Source organism: Dothidotthia symphoricarpi (genome assembly GCF_010015815.1).
Source record: "Dothidotthia symphoricarpi CBS 119687 unplaced genomic scaffold P153scaffold_7, whole genome shotgun sequence".
NCBI lineage: Eukaryota > Fungi > Ascomycota > Dothideomycetes > Pleosporales > Dothidotthiaceae > Dothidotthia > Dothidotthia symphoricarpi.
Genome location: NW_022985014.1, coordinates 1,245,495 through 1,268,052, shown reverse-complemented (window position 1 = coordinate 1,268,052; position 22,558 = coordinate 1,245,495). Strand labels below are relative to the sequence as shown.

At 51.7% G+C, this 22,558-nt stretch overlaps 8 protein-coding genes and 1 non-coding gene across 9 annotated transcripts; 5 read left to right on the top strand and 4 right to left on the bottom strand.

The window, feature by feature from the left end:
- Positions 1-96: 96 nt before the first annotated feature.
- On the bottom strand, positions 97-2,208 carry P153DRAFT_287403 (cryptochrome; the record flags this gene model as incomplete). Its single annotated transcript, XM_033663528.1, has 2 exons — positions 97-1,528; positions 1,595-2,208. The coding sequence occupies 2 exons, from the start codon at positions 2,206-2,208 to the stop codon at positions 97-99; spliced, it is 2,046 nt and encodes a 681-aa protein (XP_033525527.1).
- A 1,407-nt stretch (positions 2,209-3,615) lies between these two features.
- Positions 3,616-5,517, bottom strand: P153DRAFT_355908 (glutamate decarboxylase; the record flags this gene model as incomplete). The annotated part of the gene is made up of 6 exons (XM_033666606.1): positions 3,616-3,884; positions 3,932-4,136; positions 4,186-4,295; positions 4,346-4,687; positions 4,751-4,898; positions 4,948-5,517. The coding sequence occupies 6 exons, from the start codon at positions 5,515-5,517 to the stop codon at positions 3,616-3,618; spliced, it is 1,644 nt and encodes a 547-aa protein (XP_033525526.1).
- A 625-nt stretch (positions 5,518-6,142) lies between these two features.
- P153DRAFT_395521 (FAS1 domain-containing protein) lies at positions 6,143-8,232 on the top strand. Its single transcript, XM_033671408.1, has one exon. The coding sequence runs from the start codon at positions 6,512-6,514 to the stop codon at positions 7,988-7,990; it is 1,479 nt and encodes a 492-aa protein (XP_033525525.1). The 5' UTR covers positions 6,143-6,511; the 3' UTR covers positions 7,991-8,232.
- A 65-nt stretch (positions 8,233-8,297) lies between these two features.
- Positions 8,298-9,206, bottom strand: P153DRAFT_337419 (uncharacterized protein; the record flags this gene model as incomplete). Its single annotated transcript, XM_033665739.1, has 2 exons — positions 8,298-8,453; positions 8,619-9,206. 2 exons carry the CDS (start codon positions 9,201-9,203, stop codon positions 8,298-8,300), a joined length of 741 nt encoding a protein of 246 aa, XP_033525524.1.
- Positions 9,207-9,436: 230 nt separating this feature from the next.
- On the top strand, positions 9,437-12,476 carry P153DRAFT_211698 (ribonuclease-like protein P complex subunit Pop1). Its single transcript, XM_033662569.1, has 2 exons — positions 9,437-9,577; positions 9,630-12,476. Exon 2 carries the CDS (start codon positions 9,721-9,723, stop codon positions 12,226-12,228), a length of 2,508 nt encoding a protein of 835 aa, XP_033525523.1. The 5' UTR covers positions 9,437-9,577; positions 9,630-9,720; the 3' UTR covers positions 12,229-12,476.
- A 16-nt stretch (positions 12,477-12,492) lies between these two features.
- Positions 12,493-13,756, top strand: P153DRAFT_384347 (uncharacterized protein; the record flags this gene model as incomplete). Its single annotated transcript, XM_033670332.1, has 2 exons — positions 12,493-12,576; positions 12,641-13,756. 2 exons carry the CDS (start codon positions 12,493-12,495, stop codon positions 13,754-13,756), a joined length of 1,200 nt encoding a protein of 399 aa, XP_033525522.1.
- A 466-nt stretch (positions 13,757-14,222) lies between these two features.
- P153DRAFT_t50 lies at positions 14,223-14,307 on the top strand. The gene has a single exon. It is a non-coding gene; the product is annotated as a tRNA-Val (tRNA).
- Positions 14,308-17,334: 3,027 nt separating this feature from the next.
- P153DRAFT_337412 (cytochrome P450 monooxygenase-like protein) lies at positions 17,335-19,800 on the top strand. The gene is made up of 7 exons (XM_033665738.1): positions 17,335-17,956; positions 18,009-18,045; positions 18,101-18,192; positions 18,242-18,326; positions 18,377-18,827; positions 18,886-19,112; positions 19,184-19,800. The coding sequence occupies exons 1-7, from the start codon at positions 17,744-17,746 to the stop codon at positions 19,600-19,602; spliced, it is 1,524 nt and encodes a 507-aa protein (XP_033525521.1). The 5' UTR covers positions 17,335-17,743; the 3' UTR covers positions 19,603-19,800.
- A 2,367-nt stretch (positions 19,801-22,167) lies between these two features.
- P153DRAFT_287962 (uncharacterized protein) lies at positions 22,168-22,535 on the bottom strand (the record flags this gene model as incomplete). Its single annotated transcript, XM_033663576.1, has 2 exons — positions 22,168-22,323; positions 22,422-22,535. 2 exons carry the CDS (start codon positions 22,533-22,535, stop codon positions 22,168-22,170), a joined length of 270 nt encoding a protein of 89 aa, XP_033525520.1.
- Positions 22,536-22,558: the final 23 nt, after the last annotated feature.

Sequence of the window (22,558 nt, the reverse complement as noted above, 5' to 3'; positions counted from 1 at the left end):
AATTATGGCATGTATCAAATATCAAAAAAGCGGGAACAAGAAAATTCGCAAGACATGCTTGCTACTACATAACCTCAAACCCCCTAACCTAAGCGATCACGTATATGCGCGCTCACTACTGACAATTGTCGGACCGTCGCTATGCATAGACTTCTCGTTATTGTCTGGTCTTCTGAACTCTCGAGGTTTGCCGCCTCCTCGTCCACCTCCCCCGCCTCCTCGTCCTCTCCCTCGTCCTTGGTTTGTCGGTCGGTTGTTGTTGTTATTGTTGTCGCTGGGTTTCCCTCGACCGATGGAGAATTGGATGTGAATCAACGGTTTCTCCACCCACTCAACATCTTTGATGCCCAAGTTGTTCTTGTCCCAATCGCTTAGCCTCCAAGCCTGGTACAAGCCCATCAGTCGTTGCTTGTCAAACTCCTCTCTACCCGAGCCGACGTTTCGTGTCAACTTCAGTCCTCGTAATTCAGGAACCCATGCTTTGATGTATTCCCCGTGTGGATCGTAGTCAAAGGCCTGTTTGACTGGATTGAATGTACGACCCTGTCTGGGATCGTTGCCCACACCAGCCACGTACATCCAGTTACCCCAGTTGCTGGCTACATCGTAGTCGGTAAGCATGAATTCGTACCATTCAGCTCCAATACGCCAGTCGATGTCAAGATGCGATGTCAGGAAGGAGGCGACATTCTGCCTGGCTCGGTTCGAGGTAAATCCAGTGAGGAACAATTCTCTGTTCGAAGCATCAATGAGACCAACTCCAGTACGGCCCGATCGCCATCGTGTGAAGGTTTCGAGCGTCTTCTTGGGATCATCTCCCGTCCCGCTGGACTTGTCGATGGACCTCCACTTCTTCTTTGGTAGCGTGGTTTGATGGCCTTTGTCCTTAGTGCTCGCACTCATCTCGTCTTGAATGCCGTATTGGGCAAACATCTTCCAGCCAAACTTCCCCATACACAGCCGCATGTAGTCCCTCCACAAGAGTTCAAATCTCACAGCGGCTGTGCCTGGGTTCTCCCCTTTCCCGTAACCTTCCACCCCACCTCCTACGCCTTTGCCTTCCTCGAAATCCATCATAGCCCAATGTATCTGTCGTGCGGTGAGGTGACCTTGCGCTAGAAATGCTGAGAGCTTGGTGCTGTAGTCAAGACCAAGCATGCCATTTCGTGTAGCCTTATATGTGCTCATTGCTCCTCTGGAAATTAGGTGAGAAACACGATCCTGGGCTGACGTTTCTCCTCCCTCGAATGGATGTGATGTTCCAACGTCTGTGGGCCATTTGGGTGGAACGGAGAGGGTAAATGTTGGATCTTTGTCGAGGGGGAACATAAGTGCTTTCTTCAAACCAAGCAACGTCGAAGGAATTTGAAATGGTGATTTGGGTGGTGGTATGTCATGTGGCAGAGGCAGGAGCTTGGTTGGTGTAGGCAAAATCTTTCGTGGCTGGTCGCGAAGTGGTTCAAGAGATTTGCGGTATGAAGTGTAGATATTAGGGAGATCAGAAACGTGTTTGAATGGCTGATCACGACTGCGCACAGTTAGCCAAAACCGCTCCTAATAAGTATGCAATGACGGGTGTGCGGGCTCGACGTACTCATCAATGTAATACTTCTCATCGTTCCACAACTTGAAATCGGCTCCGTGTTGCTTTGCTAGCTTCTTCACAGCCTTTTCATCAGCCTTTTCCTCGCAACCCTCGTCATCGGTCATCCAAACTCCTGCGATGTCTGTTTTCCTGCCGTTTCCACCACTGCTTATCGAGTACCATTCGAGGATGTCCTTGACAACGTCTTCAATCGATCCAGCTCTTATCTCTAATCCGGATCCACACTGTAGTCCTTCGAGCTTATTTTTCAAATCCCACACGCCCTCAGCAATAAATTTCAGGCGATGAGGTCCCGTGCGCCATACTCCTGCAATTTGACTTCGCGCCTGTGGATACGGGGATTGATCTGGCGAAGATACGAAGCCTGAAACTTCGATTTGGTTTGCTGGAAACACGTATACCGGTAACAAATGTGTGAACGCCGTGCTACTGGAATCTGATATAGGGGAATCGTCTCTTTGACGTGCGTTTGTGGTTTGTGGAGATGTGGAAGTTCGTCTTTGATTGATTTGCTGGGATACTGAATGGAAAATGGGATTGTCGGATAGGCGAACGTCGCGGCGAAGGATGTAGAGTAAAATACGTGGGCGTTCTTTGGTCATGACGGGATGCTTTTCGATGGAAGTAGAGTATTGGCGCAGCGAGCAGGAAGAACAAAGAGATATATTGCAGAGATTGCACAGAGGCCAGGAGCTACTGCGTCGTAACATCAAAGAGAAGCGATTCATGTAGGTCATTGCTCTAAGATGGTGGGTGCATGGCGGTGGCACCGACAAAAGAGAAGCTTGAAGATGCGGCACGTCATTACCCTACGGCGATACCGAAGGTAGATGAGCTGTTCCACCAAACTTTTAGGGCATGAGGCCGCTACGCACTAGAAGAGGCCTGGAGCCAGGCGTGTCATTTACCAATACATCGGATCGCCTCCGCACTGTCCAGCGAGTGCAGATGCGGTTGCGAGGGACTGAGGAGATCCCTTTGAGGATTGGTGATGCCCCCAGCAGCATTTTGCACCAGGGTATGACGTGGGGCGCGTGCTGTCATCAACGTGCCATTGGCCACTGACAGCTGCAGGGACGCAGGTGAGAACGAGTTGGGGCGGGCCGAGAAACTGGCGCGCAGTTTTGTCGCCGCGATTATGGTGCTGTCATGGAAGAACGGTGAGATCGAGAGCGGCGATATCTCGATGAACTATGCCTAGATCAGCTTAACGCTTTGACGATCCAGACTACTGGGCGCCGAGTAGATGAGAGCAGGGGCCGGTAATCGAAATCTCGTGCCGGAGCATGATCTTGATGTTAATGACTGGGAACAACCATCGCCTCTAGTCTAGTGGCCTTGCTTACTCTCCGTACATCCACGAATCATATCGCCAGCGCCAGAGAGCTCCGTAACAGCCTTGTACAATGATCGAGAATCAATAGCGGTATTCCGTACAAGGCGTTGCAACTCTGATCTGGAGGCTCATCTCAGCAGTAGCGTCTCGCGCGAGGGGTACCACACACAACGAGGATTACGTGGACAGACATGTTACCATGGTTCTACACACCGTTCGGTTTCCTTGCCTAAGAGTGTTTTCGGCAACGGGCCAATGGCGGACAATTGGGACGATTCATGGGCCTGTGCTGAATTTGAACTGTTACCAAACTTAAAACACCTGATCATCAGAATTGTACAAGTCATGACTGCAAATCTAAATTCAGTATCGCAGTGAGGTTTATAGCCGGTATCATCTCTAAGCAGAAGGATATGGCTCAAGACAGTGATGTGTCAGTGGGGCAACTACAACATGGACATGCTCTATTAATAGCAATATGCTGCTTCGTTGTAGTCTCCTGCTGATGAGTAGCCAATGTAACTCTCTATGTTATTTCAAGTCACTAGACAGAACTACCGTATATTCGTGGTACATCGTGTTGTCGATCAGCAAGTACTACAAAAACGTCTAGCTCGTAAGACAATCCTATCGCACTTTTTCTCCAACATCGAAACAGCACATCATTCCCCCATCAGCATACAGTTCGATGCACACCCTCACTCATAGGTCGCTTAGCCTTGTGCTTGTGCTGCGATGTCAATCCTTGTGATCCGTGCTTCTTCTCGACGCTAGACGAGGAAGGCTGCCACGCTGCAAGATCAACTGCATCCGTGTTCATCAGGGTTTCTGTGATGGCGCAAATGTCGGTGACTAGTCGATCAATCATGTCCAAAGACAAGCTCTCGCGTACGACCACTCGAAGAATCTCAGTCTTCTCCTCGTTGGGCGGTAGCGGATAATCTACACGTGTCAGCTTATTGCAACTAACCGTACTTTTTGGAACTTACTGGGGATAATGTATTGCTTGGCTCGCAGGAGATTGCTGACAGACTCCTGCTTCACATGGGGATACTGCTTGTGGAATTCGTCTGTGAGGGTGAATGCTACAACAGGTAGACCGGCATTGTAGTCGGCACTGTTCTCTCCCTCTAGGTACGGCTTTTGTCCTTCCACAAACTTGAAGTCACCCTTCTTCCTGTGGATGTCGCTGACCTAAGCAAGTATTAGTGAGGCTTAACAAGAAGTGCTTAGATTCACGTACACAGCGGTACCAACCCGTGTGCTCCAAAGCTCTGCTCAACAACCTCGCGTTGGCGAGCATGTTTTCCATGATGCTGCGATATCCGCTGAATCCGAGATGGATCAAATTGTCTGTGATGGGTTAGTTCCATACACGCCTTTGATAAAAGCTAGTGACGTACAATACTGTGCAAGAATCTGCGAGCCTGGACGAGAGAAGTTGAGAGTGTACGACTCTTCTGTTCCACCCAAGTAGTGCAGCTCGAAGATCAAGTGCTTGGGGAGGTAGCTCTCGTCTCGCCAGATGATCCAACCCACACCAGCGTACACCAAACCAAATTTGTGGCCAGACACGTTGATCGACTTGACTCGAGGTAGTTCGAAATTCCACTTCTTGCCAGCCTTGGCGTGAGTGAATGGAGCAATGAAGGCTCCCGATGCACCGTCAACATGGATCGGGATGTCGTTTCCGGTTTCCTTCTCGAAGGCGTCTAAGATATCGGAGATTTCCTCCACGGGTTCGTCTATACGTATTGGTAAGCAAAACGAACCAAGCTAGAGGAGTTTGAGGAACACAGTGTGCTTACAGTGACCGGTGTAGGTTGAGCCCAGAATGACGAAGATGCCAATGGTGTTTTCGTCAATGTTTTTCTTCACCAACTCAGGATCCAGCCGATAGGACGAGTCTTCTGTTACAGGCAAAATGCGAGCCTCGACTTCGAAGTAGCGAGCAAACTGAATGGTCAGTTAACAATCGAGGACCGGATGAAAGGAGGCGCCTCACCTTCTCAAGAGCAACTTGAGCATTAGCTCCCATGACGATGTTGGGCTTGGATGTGTCCTTGCCCTCAGCCATACGCTTCTCTTGCCAGCGTCTCTTCATAGCTAATCCACCCAAGTGGATGGCCTCGCTGGAGCCAGTCGTGGCTGATCCAATGGCTTTCTCACCCTTCTGCACACCCCACAAATGGGCCAGAATTGACACGCACCTCATGTGTATGTCCATCATAGCGGGGTACTCATCTGCATCGCTCATGTTCTTCGACAAGTTTTCAATCATGAGCTGCTCGGCCTCCTTCTCCATGTACGTTCCAACAAAGGAAGCCAGGTTCAAGTTTGGCCGCCCGTCCAGATCAAGCTCATCTTTGATAAGTTGATGAACCACATCTGCCGGTGCGCCGTCACTGGGGATCTTGAACTTGGAAAGCTCAGCACTGGCGGCATACCGACTGGAGTAGGGGGTGGAGTGGGAAATAGCGCGATTGGCGTGGGCGTGACCTCCTGCCTTGTGAACTGGGTGATCTTGAAGAGTTTTGAGCAACTCCTCAGGGTCGATGTGTCGTGAAAGAGACATTGTGTAGAAAGTATGATAGTAGACTGAATTACAGAGTTCGAGAAGTGTAGCAAACGTGTAGAGTGTGGAGAGGAGGTATTATTTGCGGTATATAAGGACACAGTGACGGCATGATTAATACCATGCACTTAAGGTACCAATACGTCTCCACAGCATCACGCAGGATGCCAACGCTGAAAAAAGCTTGACAAATGCTTAATTTTTGGTTATTGTGGATCCAAGGGATCATTTACAGTGGATGGACTGACGAACAAGTTGTCCTGAGCAAGTAACTGCTGCATTGTGTCCAATGCCAACCAAGTCCCAGACTACGTGTACTGTACTAACATCGTCCGCGAATTTTGATTGGATGATGAAGACAGGACGAGACGCAGAGTGACATGCGCATGACGGAGGACTTATGTTTGAGAGATGCGGGGAGGATGTGACTAATCAGGTTATCTCACGTGATACCTGATCTATCATGATCCTGCGGTGAAAGGTCATGATCGACGTAACAACTCGTTGCGTAGAAGTTTGCGACCCTCTTAAACATACATCTTGTAGGTACAAAGCAGGTGTTGCAAGACTTTCCTTTGTTCGCGACGATTCGGGGTTATAGTATGATGCCGAGAAATTTCGTGCGTCATTTCCCCTCCGTCTGACACGCCTCGACACGCGTCGCCACAGTAGTTGCGCGGCTTCGATACTCGCGGCAGCGACCGCGTGTCGCGATGTGTGCCTATTTCCTTGGAGTTCATAGGTGTTGGGATACTGTTACTGGTTGACATTGGCGCCTCTTTTTTGATCGACAGGTCTTGTAGTTGCTATCTTCTGTTGCCTGGTGAGTATTCACAAGCAGCGGTACATAACCGAAACATCCGTTCCCGACCATCGCCACGCAGTGGTGTTGTAATCGATTCGTCTTGCGTCTTAGTCGCTAAGGATTGCTTATTACATATACTCCTTCCTTGTCCTCTCTTGCATTCTCCACTACTTTTCACTATCAAACATCATGCGGTTCGCTCGTGTCGTACCGTTCATTCCTTTGGCCTCGGCCTTTGTCATCACTGAAGCTGAGGTCTTTGAGAAGATCGACAAGCTTGATAGGCCTGGAAGGCAAGTCGTCGACAATGCACGACATGTACTCGACAATGCCCAGAATGTTCTCGATGACGCCTTTAGCAAGGTGAAGCATGGCGCGTCGGATGCGTACAGCAAGATACACGCTGCTGGTTGCGATGTGGAGTCTTGGCTTGAAGGCTCCTTCGACAACTTTGAGGACGAGCACGACCACCCGCATCCTCCTCACCATGGACCACCTCATGATGGACCACCCCATGACGGACCCCCTCCTCCTCATCATGGACCTCCTCCTCCTCATCATGGACCTCCTCCACCTCACCATGGGCCTCCTCCCCCTCATCACGGTCCACCCCATCACGGCAAACCCCATCATGGAAAGCCCAACATGACCGTCTACGAGCTTATCAGCAAGAGCAAGTACACCACCAAGCTTGCTAAGCTTATCGACAAGTACGACGACCTCGTCGAAACCCTCAACAGCACCAAGGCAAACTACACTATCTTCGCGCCTACAGATGAGGCTTTCGAGAAGATTCCCGACCACGGCAAGCACCCCTCGAAGGAGCAGTTGAAGGACATTCTCCTGTACCATGTCAGCGATGACTTTTACCCCGCCGGTCGTGTCCTTCACTCATACACCATCCCAACTCTATATGAGCCAGAGCAGCTTGGTCACAAGCAGCGCCTCACTGTCCGAGTTACGCTCAAGGGCCCTGCCATCAACTTCTACGCTAAGCTTGTTGCCGTCGACATCTTCGGCACAAACGGCGTCGTCCACGGCATCGACTCCATCCTCGTGCCTCCTCCCAAGGTCGCCGCCATTATCGATTTGCTCCCCGGCGAGTTCAGCACACTCGAGTTGGCCCTCGGCAAGACGGGTCTCTTTGACGCAGTCAACAACACCAAGAACTACCCCCACGAGGGAGGTACTCTATTCGCCCCGTCGAACTTCGCCTTCAAGAAGCTAGGCGTCAAGGCCAATGCCTTCCTGTTCAGCAAGTACGGCGAGAAGTACCTCAAGGCGCTCCTCGAGTACCACATTGTCGTCAACCAAACGCTCTACACTGACGCTTTCTTCGACGCCACCAGCAAGGATAGCGCGGACGTTGCTGACCGCCCGCCGTACTACCACTTTGACTTGCCCACGGTGCTCGAGGGCAAGTACCTCGCCATCGATGTCACCAGGTACGGACCGTTTGTGTCGATCCGCATCAATGGCTTCTCGCGCGTCACTGTCCATGATGGCGTTGCCAGCGATGGTGTCATCCAGGTCGTGTCTGATGTGTTGATCCCGCCTAGGAACGCTGCGGACGGTGCACAGGTCTTCTGGGAAGGTGAGGAGTTGACTGTTGAGGACCTCAAGGAGCGTCTCCAACCTTTCGTCGAGAAGGAGACAATTGAGTTGTAGGTTCTTCTTTCCAACGGAGAATACCCAAGGTGGAAGATATAAAGGTAGCATGACTCACCGTCAGTGTGAAGGCGGAGAATGTATCGAAGTGCAGTGATTATTTCACGATCTTTACGATGAACTTGTATCTTTATTCCCTCTTAGTGTAGCGTTAATATTGTTTGATCCAATGCGATTTGTCTATCTAGTTTCAGTACACGGTCATGTCTTCATTAATGATGCTAAATATTTACACGCTCAGTCTGGTTCTCATTACGATCAAGCATTGACCTTATTACCCCCTCTCTCCACCCACATACGATGACTATCACGGCCTCGAGTGCCTAGCAAGATAACCAACGTATCGAGGCTGAGACGACGTGGTCGGGACAGGGATAAACGACTGATAAGGCTCCGTACCTGTAAACGGTTCATACAATCTTGTTTGGTGTTTCAACCCCCAGTTCGGATCTTGCCGTCTTGCCTCTTCGAGTTCCGCCTGTCTTGCAGCTTCAATCTCCTGTTGTCTCGCCGCTTCAAGCTCTTGTTGTCTTGCGTCTTCAAGTGCTTGTAGTCTGGCTGCTTCGAGCTTCCGTTGCTCCGCTGCTTCGATGTCCCGCAGTCTTGCGGCCTCGAGTTCGCGCTGCACGGCTGCTTCGATCCCTTGCTGCTCCTCTTCCTCTTCCTGGACAGTGGGTACTTTAGCGTTGTTGCTCAGAGCACTGTCCTTGCGTCCATGCTTTGATTGCTGGGTCAACGCGCCCAGTGCACGTGCACAGTAGACTGAGTCGTATGCTTTGCGTGATTCAGGGTCCAGCAGGGTGTCGAAGGCCTTCTTGGTTGCACAAAATCGCACTGCGTCGGTTTCGAAGTACAGCTTTCGAACCTTGCGGAAGGCTTTTTGAATATCGGCTGGTGTGGCCTCGATTGTTATGTCTAGAGCAGCGTAGTGGTCGACGAATTCCTGGGACTCGATGTTGCTTGGTGACAGTGACCGCAGTGATTCGAGTGATTTTGTGGGCGAGCAAACGGAGTGCCTGTTCGAGAGGACGACAGACGCTTCGGAGACGTATATCGAGGACGTCTTGCGGTGAGGTGTGGAGGTCATGATTGGTTTTGTTCGTTGGATAACTTCCGAGCCGTGTCGTTCGTGTTCAAAGCGGGTTCTTGGTTGGTATGGGCTGGTGTTGAAATTGTACATCAGAGGATCTGGGAGGGCAGAATAGGAGAGCATTATGAATGGCGTGGGAGGCTTGTTCACTGGCAGATACAAAGCCGTTTCACGAAGAAAGACTGTATTGCGACGAAAGATTAGGTTGTGAAGAAATGTTGCACTGTGAAGAAAGACGGTGTTGTGGGAGAACAAGAGTGTTGTGTTGATAGAGCAGAGATGCCAGGATGCGGTAGGGTGGTCATGGTTCGGCTGCGGGTTGTCAGGAGCAGCTCAGCTGCAGGAGCCAGGGGGGGGCCGCCAAAGCGAACATTGTTTGGTTGCCTTGTGATATACGGAGGGGTTGCGGCGCTGATAACTGAAACGCAAGGCTGCTGTTGTTTGGTGTTGCATCCTGGCGCTCGCCCCGGAGATTATCTGGTTGGCCCTCGGGTTTGGTGAGTCGTCGTGGCGTGCCTTCGTGCATGCATGGCGCTAACCCCCGCGCAGAAGCTGGTCGCGCTAGACATTTTCAGACAGCTACAGTGCAGTTGCAGTCGTTGGCTGCCATTGCGCCGCACACGCCCTCCCCACAGTAGCCATGGCCGACAGTTCGAGGAAGAGGAAGCAGACCTCGGACGCCAATCCGCACTCAAAACGCCCCCGCTTCCCTCACCGACCACAGCATCACATCCCCGCCCAGCCAACCAAGACGGCGTACCCCAATGGCGAGATCAACGTCAAGAACTTCCTCGCGTCGCACGAGAATGAGATCAAGTCGCTGGAAGGCGCGATGAAGGCCGCGAAGAAGGGACTGGCGAGACGGGCGTTCCAGGACGTGCCGCGGGAACTGCGCAGGAGGACGGCGAGTCACAATCCGCAGCGCGTGCCCAAGAGACTTCGCGTCCGGGCTAGGCAGGAGGCCAAAGACGACAACACTCCGATAAGCAGGGGGACGAGTGGGAGTGGTGTCGGCAAGGGCAAGAAGAAGTTTCTGAGGAACGAGGGCAGAGAGAAGAGCAGGCTGGTTTCGGAGGGGAGGGCGAAGAGGAGGACGGAGAAGGGCAGTGGGGAAGAGAGCCCTGGAGAAACTGGAAAACACGCCGCGAAACCCACTACTCGACCAAAACCCAAGCCCAGATTTCCAGTACTGGCCACGCCTGCCACGCCTGCGTCTCGATTTCGCAGGCGACAACGAGACAAGACATGGCTACCGACACACATATGGCATACAAAGCGCTCACGCATGACGGATCCAAAAGAACCCCTCTGGCGGTTTGCGATCCCGTTAGCGCCTGCCGTAAAATCGTACCGTCTTACACATCGCGCGGCATCACAGCGAGGAGCCGTCGCCTGGGATATGAGTTACATGTCCACGATTAGCCTCGAAGGCACCGAAGCCAGCATATTAGGACTATTGAAAGGCTTGCATTTTGCTGCCGACGAGGCAGAAGACCCATGGCAGGTCAGAGGAAAAGGCAAGAAGTGGAGACATGGTACCAGGGTTTGGGAAGGCTGGATATATGAAAGAGAAGCGAAACCCCTAAAGAAGGTCGCCCATGTTGCTGTCATCTGGTGCGTACCTGACGCAGACAACTCTAAGAGGAAGGCTTTCATTCGGGTGCATCCCGGCGCTTTCCTCCAACTCTGGAACGAGGTCGTCAGGGTTGCGAAAATGCAGAGGCCTGCTGTGACTGTGCAAGACCTCCGTTTCGAAATTGGATCCATTGAGCTTGTTGGACCTGCAGCAGCAGAAACCCTTTGCTCTATACTCTCTCCTACCACCTCTGCCAATGCAGCTCCTGACGCGCCCCATTCGCTATGGTCCGCGCTTGCCTCTGTCACAGATGTCGGTTCATTGCCAGCTGGTGCCTTGTTAGCCTTCAACATCACAGACCCACGTCTCCGTGATCCGCCAGCATGTACTCAGATACGGCAAGACGAGCAATCACTCCAGTCTCTGACCGAGACCTTGGCACATTGGCCGATTGACAACACGCAAGACTCGTCTTTGATATTCGACCGCAACGCTCGCCTACTCGCTGCACGTCTCATGCCCTCTCAGAAATCCATCAACCATCGAAAAGGTGCAGAAAGCCTGGGCGGATATCCAGAAGCTAGAGCAACCGACCCGCAGATCCCAATGCTCTTGTACGTTTCACGGGAGAGCAGGTCGTGGACAGTCATGCTTCCTTGGAAATGCGTACTACCCGTATGGCGAGGCATCATGCGCTACCCAGTGTCGACCGGCGGGAATCCAAGATTTGGCGGTTTGAAGGAAAGACGTCAGGTCGACTTCGAGCGATCAGTACCTAGCTTCCCGTATGATCACCCCGGTACGGACGCAGGTTGGACATGGGAGCTGCGAGAGCGTGAGGCGAGGAAGCATGAGTGGACCAAGCGTCCCAAAGGGAAGAGGATCGAGTGGTCTACTATCGACCTTGGTGGGGGTAGAAAGGGCGAAGTTGGTGATCCCTGGGACTGTGACTGGGTAAAACTACTACCGTCGCAAATCAACGCTCCCACATCAGGAAAAGGGTCCACAGAGTCGCACTCTGCATTTCGGCAGCTTTCGTCTCACCAAGTGTCTGCCTTTATTGCAGGGACTTCTCCTCCCTCGAACCACCTCGAATCCCCACATCTTTTCACGGTCAAGATCACAATGGCACAGCGTGGCACAACTGCAGACTGCGCTCGTGTGTACCGGCTCCCAACGAATAATGTAGAGCTACGAAGTAAGTGGCTGTCCCTCATGTCAGGACCAAGGCCCTCGTCGAAGGCAAAAGGAGGTTTGAAAAAGCAGAACCACGTCACTAGCAATGCACCGGAGCATGTACAGCGCAGGGAGCTCGCAGCCCAACTCTTGCAGCCAACAAAAGCTGGGGATGACGACTACCCTGTAGTCCCCGACGAAGAGGATCTAATTGGTTTCATTACCACGGGAAACTACAACCTGGCTGAGGGGATGTCGACTGCTGTAGCAAACCTCGCTCTACACCGAGTGATTGGTGGTGAGGAGGGACACGGCGTGCAGAAGGAGAGGCATATCTGCATTGTGCGAGAAGCTGGTCGAAACATAGGGAGACTAGCGACTTGGGAGGTCGTGTGACAGGCTTCGTGCTTGGTTGTGCCCAAGTTCAAGTAGCTACAATATCAAACCATCATCTACCTGCAAAACCACTATGATTTACAAACAAAGTGCATTTCGAACTCCCTCCAACGACTGCTCGGCATGTGGGGTGCATTAGTCCTGTCACGACTTTTGTGCTAGCAGGGTCTACCCGGCTCCCGCGAAATGAAGCTAACGTCTCAGAAGTACCATCCGCGTATCCTCAACAGGAGCGCCTTCAATTCACCGTCGAGACTCGGCAACATGTCGGAGGACCAGCCAGCAGGCGAGCAGGGCGAAGGCCTCGAGTCTGCTGTCGACTTCTCGCCAGAGGCGCTGGAAGAACTGGTAAGGCTACTCACGCCTCGCGCGAGCTCGAGGAGCCATTGCTAAGCTCACATGCGACCTACAGACCAAGGACGTCCTCGACAACCTGCTCACCAACATCGTCGCCACCACGGTGCTGGCATGCCACCGCTCCGAGAAGCTGCTGCGCATGCAGTCGGCCGCCACCCAGGCTGAGTCCATTGCCCTCTCCCACCTCGAGCCGCTGTCGCAGAAGCAGGCCTCGGCCAGCCAGCCGTCGATTCCCGCCGCCGACACGCCCGCCGCCAAGTACGAGAACGGGCGCGTGTTCCTCAAGGGCAACCCGCTCAAGACGACGCCCGAGATCATATGTCCGCACTGCAAGCTGCCGCGCCTCATGTACCCCATCACGGGAAAGGGGATGCAGAACCCAGACCTGACCAAGGAGTACTGCATGTTGTATCCGTGGGTGCAGCGATCCGGCCATGACGTCTACGGCAACCCGTTCCCGACCGACATGGCGAAGAGCAAGAAGGAGCGCGAGCTCATCAAGCAGCAGCAGAAGAACGCCGAGAAGGAGAGCGTGGGCACGCCAGGCTCACAGGACACAGACATGGCGGGTGGCGAGAAGGAGATCAAGCTCAACACGGGCGGGAAACCAGCGTCCTACATCCCCTGGCACACATGTCCAAACTGCAAGCGCAGTCTGCTCATCACGCGCTTCGCCCAGCACCTCGAAAAGTGTCTGGGCATCAGCGGCCGCCAGAGCTCGCGCAACGCAATGGCCAAACTCGTCGGCCACAACGGCACCGGCTCAGGCCTTGGCAACACACCACTCGGAAGTCGCATGGGCACGCCAGCCCCCAACTCTCAAGACACAACAATCTTCAAATCGAAGTCCAAGGGCATCAGCCCCATCAAGAAGTTCAGCAGCCAAAACGACGACGACGACGATCTCGGCGACGACACCCCCGAACGCAGGCGAAAGAAGCGATCCTCGTACATCAAGAAGGCGGATCGCGACAAAACGACGCTGAAGGTTAAGCTCAAGACGGGCAGACCAGACCTCGACAGGAAAGTTAGCGAGTCGAGCGAGCGGAGCGAGGGCAAGAGAGACCGCGAAGACGACGGCGAGGACCGCCCCATAAAGAAGAAGATCAAGCTCAACATGGGCAAGGCCGACAGGCGCATGGCGAGCGAGAGCGTGGAGCCTGGGGAGTAGGAGAACGTCGATCGATTGAGTGGAGTGGGTGTGGGTGGGGGGTAGAACTTGTACAATGATCACGGCATGGGAGGCGTTTTTGGCTTTCTAACGCATGGGACGGATAAATACCACAACGGATAGGGCGGGCTTAGGGCGTTCTTTTCTTTTCTTTTCTTTCGGGCTGCTTTTCTTACAATTGCTGGAGAGTGGGTGGGTTGGGGATTCGGAACAGTGTGTGTAATTTGTTACGCATCATGATGCGGTTGAGCATGTAGATGCAACATGCATGTGGTGTTGCGTGAGAGTGACGGTATGAGTAATGTCATGGCTTTTGATACGATTTTCACATGTTCTGTCGTTACATGGCCCTGTTCACATGGGCGCTTAGGGCATATCCGCAGACGAGAACTCACGCGCGCGCAAAATTTTGAAATTTTTGAGCCTTAATAGGTTTCTTAGCTACAACTATTGTCATAAAAGCCTCGGCTCGTTGGTGTAGTTGGTTATCACGTCAGTCTAACACCTTGTTAGTTCACTGAAGGTCCTGAGTTCAAGCCTCAGACAAGTCACAATTTTTTTGCTGGCTTCGCCGCCTTGTCATATCAGTGGAAAGGTAAAGGCTTGTACGTTTTTTTGGACTGTTGTTGTGTGGTGGTTGTTGGGGCTGTTGTCGCTTTGACTGTTGACTGGATGGGTTGGATCGCTGGATCGATGGATTGGAGTATGGGATAAGGATCTTGGGATGGGGAATGCGGTGGTAAAATACTTGTCTCTTTAGCCTGTGCTGGTGTGATGTGTTCTTCTTGTTGTACTACGGCTTGCGTGATGTAGAGTTGGATGTAGAGTTGGATGTATGCCAGTTACCTTTTTTATGTGGTGTTACTCTCGAGTCTTCTCACCTGCCATGCCTCTGTAGGCGTTACTCCTATCTGCTGTATTGCCTGATAGACCTCGTTGTAACTACTCTGAAAGCATGTTCGGACATTTTCACGTATCAGGAGAGTTGGGAAAGTTGGGAGAGTTGGGAGAGTTGGGAGAACCTTCGAAGATTTGAATGGGAAAATACCGTTGAACTTGTAGCCGCACTGAAAGACATTACTATGTTTATACTTTCTACTCTTTCCATACAGCCTTTACTCGCTGCCACTGTAGTTCTAGCACAGCCTTCTGGTACTCGTGAAGACAGAGTGTATGTCTTGGACGAGCGTGTCGACTGCAATATTGGCAGTGGTGTAGTGTCGGTTCTGAGGCGAACTTGTTCTTTAGCAAGTTCTGCGGCGACTACATACCTGGGGATATCACGCACGCGGGTCTTGATAACAGTTATAACGCAGTCCGCAACTAGGCTCTCAAGACTCGCTTCATGGTCAGCGCCTGGGTTAACTTCATCGTATCCTCAAACGCGGCTCTTACTGTGACACGCTCTTCATACTACAATAGACGACGGGACCTGCTTCAGCTGGAAAGCCATCACTTCGAGGAATGCGATCCTGAACCAAATGCGTTCAATGGCACTGCGGACATTGAGAACCGCAACATCAATATAGTTTCTCTTCTCGCCTTCGCTGCAGCTCTAGTTTCGTCTGGTTGTAACCGTTTCGGTGTTTTGCTAGGACTACGGTCACGGCTGTGATAACTGCCTTTGCAAAGGAGATTTTGTGAGTTTGAGTATCCAGTCGAGGAAGCGTCGAATTCAATGGGTCTGCAAAGACATTGTGGCTTGATTGCTATATGGTCACAGTGCAGCACTCACACTACTCCTATGAGGTTTTCCATCTTCTGAGGCTTTTGCAAGTGCGATAAAATTGACTATTACAATCCCTATAATTACGCAGTTGATTAACTATGTTCAGCAACGCTGAACATCTCGTAGCCAATTATACGTTCGGAGTGTCATTGTATCTGCTTGTAGTCGTTCTACGATGCCTGCAAATCGAAAGAGAATTGGAGCTGAGTTGAAGTAGGTTGAAGTAGGCTCGTAGTTCACTCATCGTATATGTTCACGACTTGCTGTCCAAAGAGTAAAAAGAGAAATACATCCAGCTCTTGCCCTGTTGCGACCCTGACAAGAAAGACCTCTACGTCACTCTATGATATATTTGAGTAAGCCTCTAGATTCGACGTTTCTGGTGCTGTGCGGCTTGACCGATCTGTGGTAGACATTGGAGGGGGGAAGAACTCATGGATCAAGACTTGCGTGGCCAGAGTACTGATAACCTCCCAAACCAGGGGTTACGAATGCCATTACAGTCCACGTTGTTGATAGAGCTTGAAGTGCCAACTTACCGGCGCACATCGATAGACAGATTAAGGATTTCACAATCAATATCAGAAATGTTCGTCAAGTTGCACAACTATCATTTTCAAATATACAACATGCTGGGATTGTATGGACTTATATGTCACCTGAGTTCAAGTGGATTGGTGGGTTGTCGGTCGCGGCCCGGCCAAGATTCACAGATTACCGAATACATCTGTTGAGATGCAATCCGATGAACCTATCCTTAATGCACAGTATATTAGAATTGAGGGGAAGGTGCTGAAAGTGGCCTGATTGAATGCTACCCTGGCACCTGTCATCCCACGCATACGTCGCTGCGTGCATGACTTGGTAAATTACCCCCTGGCCACTACACGTCAGTCCCTGATATATTAGCACAACGGCCCGTCGTTGCACATACTGACTAGCAACGCGGTGCATCCACCATCTTCATAGGCGACAAGAATTCCAAGCAATCACACCGTTTCGAATGTCGTTCTCTCATGCTCCTGATTCGGTGCGACTATGCCCACCCACACGTCCGTCTGATTCCACCCACACTCCACATCGCGCAACACTACTGTACCTTCCCTGTTAAAGTCCTCGCTTAGAAGATTACTTGCAACCAATATTACATTAAGTTGTATTATTTCTGTCGCTACGTCTCACCACAACAGAGGCAGAAATCCTGGTTTTTCTTATCAAATATCAACTTCTTACATAAAAAGATAGTAGTCTACCGCTTAAAAAAAATTATTTTAATGGATTTCAGCTAGATACAAAGGTACGTGACGCAAAGCTGTGCCAAGAGTACAAGATTACTTAGAAACTTTCAATAAAAACACGCCAAGAAGAAATCTTACGTAGCGGGAACTAGGGACTTAGCGCTGCAGTAGTGTTGCGCGATGTGGGGTGTGGGTGGAATCAGTCAAATGTGTGGGTGGGCATAGTCGCACCGTCCTGATTGAACGCTCTTACTCGTTAGCCGTGACTTGACAGTCTAGGCGCATTAGGACGTCTTGTGTCGCTGATCTCGTCTGTCGATCCCACGTTCAATTCACCCCCGTCGAATGCGAAGCCGACTAACCGAGTCTTGAGGGGGATTGCTTTTTAATAGATTTGGAGATTACAAGTGTCGATCTCCATGTCAAACCGTAGTACGAGACAGGGCTTTGTAGTTGCATACACCACACCTTTTCAACAAAGCGTTGTTGACTACAGGTCGTGATCAACGAAACCTCGCGCCCTCAGAAACAAACTAGCAACAGTAGTCAGCTAAACTTGTGGGGAAGATTGGAGGCGTTAAACGCTCCTGGGCTTAGTCCCCGGGTTGAGCCTCACATTACGTCTGTTACAACAGCACAAGCCCTGCATCTTCTCTCGGATATCAACTCTTCCGCCATTCCGTCCAACGGGTACAATTCTCCGACCAGCAGAGAGGGTCTCGTGCCCAGCGCAGTGCCAAGGGCTACCACGTACGCGACCTGAGTACCACACCCTTCCGATGTTTTCAGCATGCCGGTTGTACTGGAGTTCCGCACTCGCCGTACTTGCCGTATCCAGCGTATACACCGTATCCCTGTTTACCGTATTCATGTCCACCGTATTGGTGTACTACCGCGTCACATAGAAAGCTCGTCCTCATGTCTCATATAGCGGAGAAGGGGAATAGGATAAATATATAGCCACCTTCATGGACCCTTTCATTGCCATCAGTCTCACCTTTCAAACACGTTGTCGCAATCATGGAATCCCAGACACTCACAGGACTGTCACATGTCGTGCAATCGGCAGCAGTTGCTGCCCTGGTCATGATCATATATGCTCTGCTACCAACAATCAGCTATAGATCGCAGCTGGCGAAGCTGCCATCATTCGGTGGCTCTGTTGGTGACGAGAAACATCGTCAGGCATTTCTCAAGGATGCGAAGGCGATGTACATAGAGGGTTATAAGAAGGTAGGTCAACCCCATGTCCTTCTTAGACGCTTCGTTGCTTACAACTTCACAGTTCAAAGACTCTGCATACCGCCTCGCAACATCCGATGGTATACCTATCCAATCGGCGCCACTTCACATTTGACGAGGCTTATCATTCTACAGGAGAGGACAATGTGGTCGTTCCCTACCATCTTCTGCCCGAGCTCAGGAAACTTCCTGATGACGTTCTCAGTTTTCACGTGGCTATTGACAGTGTATTAAGCTCGCCCCTTCGCGATAGCTGTCGATACTAATCCTTGACAGACCATCGAATCCAAGTACACCGGGCTCAAATCGGATACACCGCTAGTCGTACATACTGTCAAAGCTGATCTGACGCCTGCCTTGGGTAAGTAATCACCGGCTCAGTTGTCAACCACAATGCTAACGCATACTTAGCTCGATTGAACGCCATTGTAGCCACCCAGGTTGACGCCACTGTGGAAGAATACATGCCGCCGTGTGATGACTGGAGTGAGGTCTACATATACAAAACACTGGTTGATGTTGTCGCCAAGGTGACAGGTCGCGTCTTTGTCGGCGAGGAGCTAGGCAAGGATCCTGAGTATCTGGACAGTGCTATCAACTATACCATGGACGTCATGAATGCAACCGACGCTATCAAGAAGATCCGCCCTCTTCTGAGGCCGGTGTTGGCCCCTCGTATCAAGGAGGTTCGTCGACTTGATGAGAGACGAAAGTCGGCAGAAGCCTACTTGCGACCGATCATCGAAGAAAGGCAGAATGCGGCAAAGAACGATCCCAACTGGCAGCAGCCAGACGACGTCTTACAGTGGATGATCAACCGAAGCACGTCGTTTAATAAGGCTTCTCCTGCTGAGCTTGCCCAGTACGTTACCATCCTCATACATATTGTATTGTATAAGCTGCTAATGACGCTTGTTCAGATCACAGCTCGGACTAGCCTTTGCAGCCATTCATACCACGACACTTACTGCCACCAATATCCTCTACACTCTAGCCGTCACCCCAGAGTACATCCCCGGGCTCCGGGAAGAGATCTGCGAAGTCATGGCCAATAACGACGGCAACATCACATCGCGGGCTCTGCAGCAGATGGAGAAGCTCGACAGCTACATGAAGGAGGCCATACGCTTCTTCAACCCAAGTGCTAGTACGTACTCACTTACTCACCCAACCCCTCCCATCCCGCATTGATCCGATCTAACGGTAACCGTTCTACAGCTTCCTTTGGCCGCCGCGTTCTAAAAGGCATCACGCTCTCAAACGGACAGTACCTGCCCCCCGGCGTGACCATCGAAGCACCCTCGCACGCCGTCTACGCCGACTCGCAGAACTACCCCGAGAGCGAAAAGTTCGACGGCCTCCGCCACTACAAGCTCCGCCACAGCGGTACCGTCATCGACAACGCGCGCAACCAGTTCGTCACGACCAACGAAACGAACCTGGGCTGGGGCTATGGGCGCCACGCGTGTCCCGGCCGTTTCTTCGCCGCAAACGAGATCAAGATGATTCTCGCGCGCTTGATCCTGAACTACGATTTCAAGATGCCTGACGAGCAGACGGAACGCTACCCGCAGATCGAGATTGGGAAGACGAGTATGCCGAATCCCGCGAAGACGCTGTTGTTCAGGAAGGTGTGAGGTTTGAGTACAGGGTTGGTGGGTGGGGGTGGTTTGGTCGGGGCGTTCTGCTGGTTAGGTTGTTCTTAGATCTCATTGCATAGATTGGGGACCATAAGGTCTAGTAAAGCAGCGCTCAAGAGGCTCTCGTCAAGGCTCTCGTCGAAGAAAGGCCTCTAAGGGTGTGCTCTCCTATGGAACTATTTATACATAAGTGCTACAAATGCTTTCCTCCCCTATCTACACAGTGAAACTTACATCCACGAACCAAGGTCTTACGACCTACAGTTCGATCAACGGCTGCCTGGGCTCTCGAACACGCGTGCTCGCATCGGCATATTTACAGTCAGTCACCCAGAAAGCCGTGTACTCCTGTTGATAAATATCTTACATGAACAGGTTAGGTGTTATCTCTTATGGTCCATCATAATATTGGGATTTTACTGTGTTGCGTTCATGTGCTTCTATGAACACGCTGAATACTAACATTCACGATCTTGCTTCGACATCCAGCATGAATACGCTGAGATTGGAAAAAAGGATGTAAACACACTATAACATACACACTACCCCATCACCCAAGTCCTCCAAATTGCCACACCGCAACGCAAATATACCTACAAAACCGTCTCAAACCTCCCCCTCCCCCCAGAAAGCACACCCTCACACACAATATGCCAACAAACAGCCTCTACACACAACTTCCGCGCCTCCGCCCAACTTACACAAGAGCACACCTACACAGCCTCACCAAGACCCACACCTCCCCCACCATCTCCGCAGACGCAGACGCAAACCCACACCCCTCGCCACGTCCAAGCTACAAATTTAGGTTCCGAGGACCTGCGCATCCCCACTACCAATCCGTCAAGCCGGATATAAGTGAGTGCAATATGTCTCAGCTAGGCGAGGTTCCGCGGAAGGGGGAGGGTGAGGTGCGGCGAAATCCTGCGGCGGGGTGACGAGTACATGTCGACTTTGTGTTTCCACGGATTTGTGTGGCGGGATGGGGTAGTTGAATACGCTCAGTTTAATTTGTTCGTGGGATTGTGTTGTGTTTTGCTTCGTCTTTCTTTGCACTGTGTTGCTTCACTGAGAAAGATCGGGGTTTGGGTCCGGTATTTCGACTACCCGGGATGGTGAATATTGCCGACGTAGCTACGGGAATACCTACAGGCGGTGCGCGAGGAGGGATGTGTTGATTGGCTGAACATGCAATTGGGGGTGTTTGATTGGTGGACGGATTTTCGACCGTATTCTCGCGTGTCTGTTTTGCAATTGGCCGCACCCCTTGTAGGGTTTGGTTTGAAGTAGGCATTCATTGGGTAGAGGGGAACGCATCAACATTGTATGGTCTTATTCTGAACTTGGTTTGATCGGACATGTGTAGTTTCTTGATTCTAGGTAGACCTCTGCATGTGCATTGGACAGGGCACTATTCAACCAGAAACGACAGCAACGTTCAAGCACCCAACTACATGAGCGAGCGAGCGAGCGAGCGGATCTCTACATCCAGCCGGGGGCGCGAAGCTAGGCAGTAGCTCACAAGACCCCCGATCGTCGAGCGTGGGGTGAACGACCAAGCCCGGTATTCCCAGTCGAGCAAGGAAGCGGCAAGCTTGAAACCTCGTTAGTTAGTACCGATCTGCAAGACATATTCGAAAGAACATTCGTCGCAAGCCATTGCCGAACTCTTGAGCGACAGCCATGTTGTCATTGTGCATTAATGCCGTGTCTTGGCGCGCAATGCTGCGTCGGCGTCTGCGGATGGCTGACGACTACTTCGAATATGGGCTTTGCAGGATGCATGCAGGATGCGGCGGGTTACGTCGGTCTTACGGGAAGCAATCCTCGTGCGTGGGACCGAGGGCCAAGGTGGCATGATGTCGAATGGTTAACGTGGGTGGCAAGTAGTGAGTGAATCCGGCGCTTGTGGTGTGGCGGGGATGCAGCCAATTCCGTCCACAGTTCGATCGCTCCAGTCCAGGGCTTTGAATACGTCTCCGTGGAGTTGCACTGCTGTGAGGATAGATCCTTGGCTGTGGAAACCAGATTTGGATGTGAACCTCGCTCAATTATTGCGAGCGCGATGGCACCCATGCGGCAAACCACCAGGTGTTTATGAAGTCGCTGTGCCTGGTGCAAGTTGGACGTATAACAGGATTGAAATCGAGCTGTCCAGAATTAAGGCTTAATGACCAGAGAAGTGGCAGTTGTGTGCTGTTTCGCTGTGTACTCTCGTCGTGGTCGGATGGTACATGGATGTACAGAGGAATCTCGCGGGGATAACAATGGCAACATCCTATGGCCAATGAACTGGCTGCCAGGTATATAGACGTCCCCTCTTGCTTCGTCGGATCCAGATAACCAGAGTCGTTTGGCTTAGCTCTCATGTCTCAAGCGACCTCTCAACGGATACCACCCTGTCCCCTGTGTGAACTAGCTCTTGGATGACTTTCACATCACCCACCAGGCCAACTCATTCGGACTATCCCTCTCTTGCCCTGACTGTCGTGTGTGTATTTTTCGTGTTGCTCCCTCCGCCTTGGCTCATCGAGTCATCGCTTCTTCCGTTCTTCCATCTCTTCATCTCGACCCATCCTGCCCCTTCCCAAGATGACGTTGCGTGAAATTGTTGATTTTCCTTTCCATCTCATTTTTCTTGATAACCAGATCGGCGCGTGCGACTTCGAGTTGAGCGATCATTTCTTCCGGTGACGTTTCCTGCAGGCGTGTTCTCTCCTGCAAGGTCCCTTGTCAGTGGGAGGTTCACCTTCATCGATGTGATATGTGTTCCACAGAGCAGTCCAGCGACAGCGAGATAAGTGGGTGCGACAAACCTGCTTGACATCCCGTTGCCCTTTCAGCCCAGCTCCGTACATGGTCCCGGTAATAGTGATCGAGGCGACGGCACCGGTCATGATCCAGCGCCGGACAGTTTGCAGCGAAGCCATAGTGAGCAGCCGTTCGAGGGAGA